General features: G+C 44.1%; 1 protein-coding gene across 1 annotated transcript; it reads left to right on the top strand.

Moving 5' to 3' along the window:
- The first annotated feature begins 257 nt into the window (after positions 1–257).
- On the top strand, positions 258–9,402 carry C5H14orf180 (chromosome 5 C14orf180 homolog). The gene is made up of 4 exons (XM_064714461.1): positions 258–618; positions 2,896–3,022; positions 4,770–4,796; positions 7,529–9,402. The coding sequence occupies exons 1-4, from the start codon at positions 361–363 to the stop codon at positions 7,729–7,731; spliced, it is 615 nt and encodes a 204-aa protein (XP_064570531.1). The 5' UTR covers positions 258–360; the 3' UTR covers positions 7,732–9,402.
- The last annotated feature ends 298 nt before the right edge of the window (positions 9,403–9,700 follow it).

Here is a 9,700-nt window from a genome sequence, read left to right as displayed (position 1 = left end):
TGAGGCCATAACTGTTCTGGAGGGAGATATCTGTCATGTCACTATATTTATATAATTTGCTGGTGACTTTTACCCACATATTTTGAATGGAAAAAGGATTAAAATCAATCCCACTTGCAAGGTTTTTGTGATTGGGAGTGGATTCTGGAAAGGAATCCAACATGATCACAGAAATGCAGCAATTGCTATTAAAAATCCACCCCCAATTTCACATTCAGGCAGAACAAACACGTAGGTGTTTATCTGTGACTTGCTCCATTCAGGCCCTCTCCCGCTGCCAGAGCAGCCCTGCTTCCAGCTGCACAGCCAGTGTTATCACTGGGTGCTATTTTTGGCTCCTGAGTACATCTCATCCTTCCCATGCCAGCCCTGGTACAAAGGACACAAACTCTTCTTCCCCCTCCTCATCCTCCTCTCCGCTCCCATCTGCGCGGTGCCGCTGCTGGCTCCATCCCCCTGCTCAGGGGGCTCCTGAAACTTTTCCCTGCTCCCTCTCAGCTTCTGGACAAGAGGCTTTCCATCCAAAGCTTCATGTGGGAGGCTTCATGTTGGCATCCAGAGTACATGTCCCAAGTATGTCCAGCCTCACTTCCTGATCCTAGTGCCAAAGAGCTGCAGGTAAGTCATCTTCTCATGGGGGATGAGGTCCCTGTGTGCAGTGCCCGCAGCTTGCTACAGATGGGTTGTTTTTGGGGTCATAAAATTGCCCAGCTATCACTTAGGTAGGTTTCTAACTCTTGTCACACTATGCTAACACCAGATTTCTGTCTGAGGGGGCAGTGTTCTGTTCATTCCGACAATGTGTAGCTTTGATTTCTGTAAGCTATTAAAGTAGTGAATATCATGAAATCACTTCCTTTTTAAGGTCTGCCTTGGCTAGGTACTATCCAACCAGCCAGCTGTTTCATGTTTTTCTCTTCTGATGTGCTGTCACTGCTAAGTGTTTGGAAAAGCTCATATGGGCAACAGCTGCACTTGGAGTTATAAATTTCTTCAAATAAAAGGTTCAGTTTCCTTGGTCGTGCCACAGGAGAAGCCCTTATACCTATAACCACCCCCAGCCTGAGCTAGGCTGTGTCTCCCTAAACCTGCTTCATTTTACACAGAATAATCAAATATTCATTATGTGAGTAATGCGTGTGTGTGGCTGTTGCAGAGGGATTGGGGTGGTCACCTGGCAGATGAGAGACCCTGTTCCCAGTGACCGCTCCAATGAATATTTAAGTATCACATATTAAGTATTCATTGGAGCAAGGATAGGAGCAGGCTTCTGCCACCCCCAAGGGAGCTCCCAAACACGAGGCTGTAAAGTCATTCTTTCTTTCTTTCTTTAGCTCAATGAATATTTAATTATTCAAGGCCAAACAAGACAGCTCCAGTGGCAGAGACTGAGATTCCCTGCTCCCATGTGTGCACCATAACTGTGATGATGAGGGCGTGTATATAAGATGTAGCTTTGTATTTCTTTGGACTCAGAAAGAAGTGAAATCCAGGTTTTCCATAACCTGAATGGGGCTTCCAGATTTTTAGCTGCTGAATGAAAAAACACAGAGCTCCAACACACACTGTCCCCAGTCATGAGACAGAGGTGATATGACCCCAGGATCAGAGAAATCATCCTTATCAGTGATGAGATTGGTTTTATGAATCTCTCAGGAGAAGGGATCAAAGACATTCCTCACCCCATGGCAGTTCCTGCTGGCTATGCAATATGTCTTTTGAGGTTATCCAGAATGTGATGTGTAAGAAAATCTATTTATCCCCTTTACTCTGGGGTCTGACACCCCCAGATTGCAGTCACTGGGACCTAATCCTGCTCCTGCAGCCCAAGGAGTGGGTGTGTGAAATGGTGAGCATGGGGAAAGCATCCAACAAACAGGAAAGGAAATGGCATTTGGGTCAAAAAAAAGGATAAAAGTAGGTAATTGAGGAGTAGAAAGATTAAAGCAAGGAGAAGAATTGAAGTAAGGAGCATGCATTCACTGAGTGGGGGAACAAATTACAAAGTGGGGAAAAAGGGAGCAGAGAGAAATCCAGAGGAAATAATAACCTTTATCTAGCAGAGGAACAGAGGGGAGAGATGGAAAGGGCTAGAGAAGATTACTTCAGTCTTAAAATAAAACATTAAGAATCTCTAGCCCTCACTTTGAAAAGCAGAAAATTTGCCATCTGCTCTCTACTGCCAGAGGACAGTGGGTGTCTGAATCAAGGTTCTTTGGATTCACTTTGGGCAGTTGACTGTAGGAGCACTCCCATGCAGAACAGTGAGTTATTAATGTTATTGCAGACCTGTTTATTGTAATTTCAAAGAATCCACAGCATTATGATTCTGTTGTCAAAGACTAAATGTGGTTTCCAAGCCAAAACCAGAGCAACATCATAATTGTTATATTGAAATGCAAATACATTACCTTCTTGTACCCATCAGGAGTGTCCAAACACAAGTCAGCACAGTCCCAGTTGTTGAAATGGTAATGCTGCATTCTGAGTGGAACTGCTTAGCTCAGAACATTTCAAAGGTGCTCCAAATGATACGGTTCATATATTTTGTATCACATTTATGTTCTTCTAAGAACAGCCCAAGGCTGTTGAGCAACCACCTTCAGCGAATATTTTTTACAATTTAGAGAAATCCTTTCTGAACATTTTGCTGTCCATTGCTTTACCTATCCTTTTCCCTGAGAATACAGCTTTAGAGTACTGCAGATCTATGGCAATGTAGGAATATCTCTTTTTGTTTGGCTGTAAATATGACAGTGGTCTGTCCAAGCAGAGGTGTTACACATCATGTCCTTCGAGGGACACAGTAACACAGCCACCAAAGATCAAAACTTCACCCAAATGCTTCAGCTTGTTTGGATGGTCACGTGTTTTGTGTTTTGATCCACTCTTTAGACAGATGAGAGCAGCTCTCCTCCTTCCATACTGAGGAAAAGGCCACCTGTGGACCCAGCTGTGGGGGAGAAGCGGAGAGCAGAGCGCAGGGTTCGGTTTCGTGAGCCAGAAGAAGTCATTGAACATGGTATGCTCAAGCTATCAGGAATTTTGGCATGACTTTTCCAGCTTTTAACATCCACCCTGTCTGTCTGTCCACATCAGCTTCCCCCTGTGATAATTTGTGATTTTCAGCTCAGCACAGAGCAGAGAATGGATGATGTTTGCTCTGTGCTCTGCAGAACTGCATCTCGTGCATTGCCTGCCTGCCCTGGGATGGACAGGCTCCTGCCTCACCCTCAGCTGCTGTCACAGGGACTCCTGAGTCAGCCCCCACAGGGGTCATTGTACACCCTGGGCCTGGCTGGGCCCCAGGGTTTCCCCAGAGCAATGTTTCCATTCAGACCAAATTTAAACATAATTATGTCACTGTGTATAACGAGGATGCCACAGAATACAGCAGCAGAGGTCTGAGCCTAGCAGCCAGGATGTAATAACTTCTGCCAACAGAGGCACCCAGGGACTGACACAGCTAACAGAACCTCTGGTCTTTTCATTCATGAGCCAAAATATTGCAATTAGGTCAGCTGGGAGTGACCTTCAGGAGAGGTCTGGCACAAGGATCAAGTTTGCACTTCTGCACGTGCTGTATGCCATACCAAATAATAATTGGTGTTACCTTCTGACTTTCCCAAACCCATCCAGCCAAGAAAATTGTATTTATTGGTATAGAACTAAAATTATATGGGTTTGATATGTCAGTTGGTCAAAACACAGGTGGCAGAATGGTAAAATTTCTGTCAGCCACCTGTTTGGACTGCTACAGCTTCTGAAAATAAGGCTTGGCATCTGCTGTGTCTATAAACAGAACTCTCACTTGTTTGGCAATGCATTGTTTGGGATGCCTCCTGATGCATGAAGGGGAAGCTGTTTCTTGATAAGCTTGTTGACATGGCCTGGGCTTTCCCACCAAAACTGAACTCCTGGAGAGACTCGGGGAGTCAGGCTTAAATTCCTCAAAGCTCATCTGAGTGCTCAGGAGCAGGATTCTGATGGGAATAATAACTCCCTCAGCTCTGTGCCACGGTCCATGCCCCACACCAGCACTGGGAATCCTGCAGTCAGTCCAGGGGACCAGGCTGGTTACCCCCTGGCTCTGACTTCAGCAAAGCCACTCTGGAGCTCATGCAGGGAGCTGTGAGCATGGAGAAGACTCTGAGACTTTTTTTCATGGAGACATGAGAAATGTTCCACCCCATAACTAGTATTCTGTGTTGCAAACAGTCTGTGATTTAGATTATTTGCTGTTTGTCCACACAATATTACTCACATTAAGGCTGGTAAAATGAAGGTTTCTGGCACCACTGAAATTTTTCTGTTTCCAATCCAGGACTTTTCATCCTGGATTGTGTCTGGGCCTGGCTGCCAAGCAGACACATTTCCAGGATATTGTTGATGAAAGTTAGCCTGACAGTGCTTTCTTAACTTTCATTCTTTCAGCCTGCTGGTCTAAATCCTTTCCTTTCTAGGAATTATGTGGAATAGGGAGGGGTTTTAGCAGAGCTGTTTTGTGACCTCTCTGCAACAGCAGCACTCCTGCCTCTGAATTCCCCCACACAATAATTTTTCCTCACTTTCCTGAAGTGCACTTGCATCTGCATATTTGCATGGAGTGGGTAGGTGCTCACCCAGAGCCAAAAGTGGTGTAAGAGGTTGCCCAGCATCTCCAAGGTGGCAGCAATTTCAGATACACTGCTTGGTTCTGGCTTTTCTTGTTCACTCACTGCCAAGAGACCTTTCCAGGCAAGTAAAAACCTTTTCATTTTGTTTTCTAGTAATTTCCTGCTGTGACTACATAGTGGGTAAGTTGAATTTTTCACATTATAACTGTGAGCCATCCATAGCATTAACCTGAGTCTGCTTTTGCAGCTGGTGGGATGCACTGTGCAAATACACCCTCCATATGCACAGCAGTTTGTGCTATCAGTGGTTGCTGCTTTTTCTTCTTAGCATAAGCAGCACAAGGTGCTGATGAGGTCTAGTGCAATTTTAAACAAGACATCTAGTAAGACAAATAGTGGAAACAAAAATTAAATCCCTGAAGCTATTTTTAATTTAAATATAATTAATATATTTTATGGCATTCAAATAGGTGCAGGTTTCTCACTAAGATATGCAGGGAAAGCACCCCAAGCTAAACAATAGCTCTCCCTGCTGAGTTTTGTATGAGGGGAAGAGACAATTCATTTATATGCTATCAGCAGGGTAGAAATAATAAAAATAATCGGGTTTTGAGGCCTGGCAGCCTCACAGACCCCCAAGCAAATGAGTGTATGTGGATATTCTGATGATGGTGATCATTTCTAGAGGGCCTGGGCAACATGCAGCCCTTGCTGTAGGCAGTGAAGGGGAGAGGGGCACCTATACACATGTATATATACATGCACAGAGCTGTACTTTTGGGAGGACAAAAATCCTCTCAGGGAGATGTCCCCATATCCCTCAGCTTTTGCTCCTGTCCAGAAATGGGGGCTGAGTGTTCATGACAATGGTGGCATCATCTAGGTTTGTTATTGGGCTGGAATCAGGGTACTACAGCCAGAAAGGGCCTTGGGGAAAAGCAAATATGAAATATTCTTCAGGGCATGGGGGAAATGTATAGCCAAGGCAGGAACTGAAACAAAATCTCCTGTATTCAGGTCCAGTGCTCTTCTCAGATGAGTTGCCATGAGACTGGGTGCAGGTCTGTGCTCTTCCAACAAGCAGTTTAACCAACAAACTTAAGCATTAAATTTCTAATTGTAATCTAGAAAAGCAAATTTGATTTTCAACACCTAAATGTAGTGATTAGCTGAAGCTGTTGTGAGCATAGCTCATCACAATTTTGCAGCTGAAATTATCCTTCTGCATTAGTTTCTTCTGTTCATGGATAGAACATATTTCATAACTGAGAGGATATAAGGAAAGCTCAAGTTTACATTTGAGATCTCCCAGAAATTTCACAAAGAAAGTTACTTTTTAAAACTTGAAACAGGTTACAAGCACTTCATATGAAAGGGTTGATGTGAAAAGCTGTTTAGCTTCCACAGGAAGGTTTCCCTTCTCCCACGTGTGCTCATCAGCCAAGCCCTACGTTGGAAAAGGCAGGTGGGGCACCCAGCCATGAGCTGCAGCCTGTGGTGTGGGAAATCTCACGAGGGAAACACCAATTCCCAGCTCACAAATCTCTGCAAAACCAGAAGGTGGTGAGCAATTCCCTGGCTAAACACCTTCATATCAACCCTGCATAGAATAATGCCAAATAAACAAATTTATAAAATCTGAAGCCTGCACATGGATAATTTGAAAAGAGAAAGAAGGGCTAAATTCAAATGAATAAATTACTTGCTGCAAATAATTCACTCAGGTCTATTATGGGACATTGATTTGGTTTCTGGTTAGCTATAAAATGACTGCCTATTAACATTTTACCTTTTCCCCATACACTTTTTGATACATTATTATGTGTTTCTGGCTTGGTTTTATGACTTTTACCTTCCTCTCTGTACATCTGTGTGACAGTTTAATTGACTGGTGTGTATTCCAGGGCTCGGAGTAGAAGCTAATTTAAATATGTTACAGCTAATGTTGGCCCTTTACCCATAATAATACACTCCACATTTTTATCTCCTTATTGATTATGTGCATATGGCAGGAAAATAGCTGCACACTATGGGTTTTATTCAGGCATGAATTTGTCTTTATACTGCATGTTTAATACTCTAAGTGCTTTATGAAATAGTGCCGAGCGTGCAATGGCCATGCAGTCAGACAGAGCAGCCAGGGCTGAATCAAAACTGGGTCCCCAAGGCCCAGGGATGGATATAAACAGGCAAGGGCTGGGATGCAGCTGTCAGCAGGCTGAATGCAGCCCTCTGGTTTCCACACGTGTGCTGTGCCCAACCTTTAAACACGTTTGAAAAATATTTTGAAGGCAGGAAAAATCTTTACAGTATCCTCTTGCTGAAGAGCAAGTGCAGAGGATGTTGTGGTGTAATTAGCACATATAGCACTCAAACATAGTGGTTCAAACTGCCAGAGCTTTCTGAACATGCCTCTTGGTTAATGGAGCCATGTTTGGGCTCTTCCCAGAATTAGCAGGAGTCCCAAACAATCTGACTTACCAGGGAAAAGGACAGAAATCTATAGCTTCTGTCTTTTATGGGGCATTTGTGAACATTAAATAATTAGACCAAGTAGCTTCATATTCTCCTATCATTCAACTTAACATTTAGGGTAAAGGTACAAAAAATAATTGCTGTAGGGGAAGTTGAGATCATGCATTAGCTATGCTAATCCTGTTCTTATTGTATATAATTAAACTCTCTAAATGCTCCATTAGATGATATCTTTCATACTCACCACCTTCCATCAGGAGGTGTGACTCACTATCACTTAACTGATGCCTAGAGAAGTGCTCACCACCAGAGCCCTCTGTACCCTGCTGCTGCCACAAAACTGGGACAAAGGCATCAGCAGGGGATCAAATTTGGGAAGCGTTTAAGATGGCACTAAAATAATGCTGCTTCCTTTTTTTCTTCTCATCACCGTTCAGCAGATGACAGGACATCATCTGGATTGCCTGTGCTCCTGTGGCTCTTGTTTTGTGCACTGCTGATCCTTGCTGTGAGTCTCTACTACACCAGCATGAAGCAGGATGTCACAGTCCTGGAGGAATTTCAGTCCCGACTTGTCATCTTCTTTCTGCACATAAGACACGTTGCTCAGAGGTGCTGGACTTGGTTTCTGAGGCAGTAGCAGCATCCTGCAGCCTGACACTGCTGAGAAACATCAGTGCAAAGCTCTCAGTCTACTGCAGCCACATGCAAGGAACACATGAGCATCCACCTCAAAGAACAAGGAAATCACCCCTGCTGTGCACCATCCAGCAAACACTTGCTCTCCTTTTTCCTTCTTTGTTGTTTTCCTTTGTTTCACATCAATGAACATTCATACTAATGCCTTGAGGTCCCACCAAACTCATGCTCCTTCACCCTGAACAGCAAACAAGTATCTGGATTTGGTCACCCAGAGTTTATAAGCTGCTGATATGAGGAGCAAAAGCAGAAAGAGGAATACATTGATCTGCGCAGGCAGCAGCAAACTCAGAAGAAAAGTCTTGTGAGTCTTAGGTCAAGACTTTAGATACCAAACCATCTTTCTCCTCAAGTCTCCAAGGAATTACTCTGCAAAGATTAAAATAAAGCTGAGCCATTGCACAGACACTGCTCTGGTGGCCAAAGGCTTGGCAAGCTGCTGTATTTATACACCTGAAATGATTATTAGCAAAATCCCAGCAAGTGGCTTTCTTGTTTCCTTTCACGCATTTTTTTCATCCATGGGCAAAAGCTGGTTCTTAATGCTTCACTTGACTCCCAGGTGTGAAAAAGAACATGGAAACTCATTTAAACAGCAAATAGTTTATTTGCCTAACATAATAAATAGCAGCATTGAAACCCAGGTTAATCATCACAACAGTAGTTTAATTCTCTGGGTTTGATTCAGTCCATAAACCCCAGAGGCTGACGTGCAAGATTTATGATAGTGCTTGTATTCAGACAGAGGCTATGCCTGAGTATCCAAGGCCTTATATGATGATAATATGGACTGCTTATGAAGGTGTTGGATGCACAGTTCCTTCATCACTGTCCCACCATAGTATGCATTTCTCTAGAAGGAATCCTGTTAATGGAGATCATGTGAAACAGCGCTCTGGGTATCTGAGAGGAGAACAAATGACTGCAAGTTCATGAGCTTCAAAGAACCAGCTCAACCAGCTTTTTAGATCTTAGATTCTGCTCAGATAACACCTGATGTGTGCTTGGGGTTATTTTGTATGGTAAGATTGACATCAGAACCTGTAAGTAAAAGAAAAAGGGAAAAAATGTGGGGGAAGGGGAACACTGCAGAGAAGATAAGAGATGTCTGCAAGACCTTGGCTTATATTCCCCCTGCCATTGCAACCATCAAAAAGAAAAATTGTTGCTTTATTTCTAGTTATTTTTTTAACAGAGGGCCATACATCTGCCCCAGCAGCCTTCTCCCAAGCAGCCCAAGAACTGGAGAGGACAAACAGGAACACAACCTGCAACCTTCTCTCAGGAGCAGAGGGGGCAGCAGCTTGATTGAGAACAAGTCAGAAAAATTGCAGCCAAGACAGAAAGAAAGAAATGCCTTCAGTGGCTGCTCTCCTGCCTCTCCTAAGCTGTCAAAGCCCCAGGCAGGCATTGGACACAGCTGGCCTGGGAAGCAGGGATTGCTCTGGGCTGGGAAGCAGAGGGTGCTGCAGGAACAGGGTTTGGCTCATGGGCTGTGTGCAGATCACTCAGGTACCCAAGGGTAAAGGGTGAGTCCCACCCCTGCTTCCCTCCTCTCTACCCTGCCTCAGCCCTGCTGTTTAGGCAATAAAGAAGAAAGGTTCTAAACCTGTGTGCTGGTGAATCTCTGGGGAAAAGGTTTAGATTGGTACCTGCATGGGGCAGGGGGTAATTTTGACTTCTGTTTGCATTTTTTGAATGTTTGGCAAATCAGTGATGTTTCTTTTTGTCTCTGGGCTGACTCCTCTTAGGACTGTGAGGGAAAATGTGGAGGTGGTGTGAGGACCATCCATGTGTCACCTTTCTCCTTTCTACACAGCTCCCCAGTGCATGGAGAGAGCACCACTTTACACTGAGCCTGCTATTAAAGGAAAATGTCCACGTTCCTCTTGTTGGGGCACAAATTACTG

This window comes from Zonotrichia leucophrys, chromosome 5, assembly GCF_028769735.1.
Source record: "Zonotrichia leucophrys gambelii isolate GWCS_2022_RI chromosome 5, RI_Zleu_2.0, whole genome shotgun sequence".
NCBI lineage: Eukaryota > Metazoa > Chordata > Aves > Passeriformes > Passerellidae > Zonotrichia > Zonotrichia leucophrys.
Note: the sequence above shows the minus strand (reverse complement) of the source record. Positions and strands in the feature narration are given on the sequence as shown.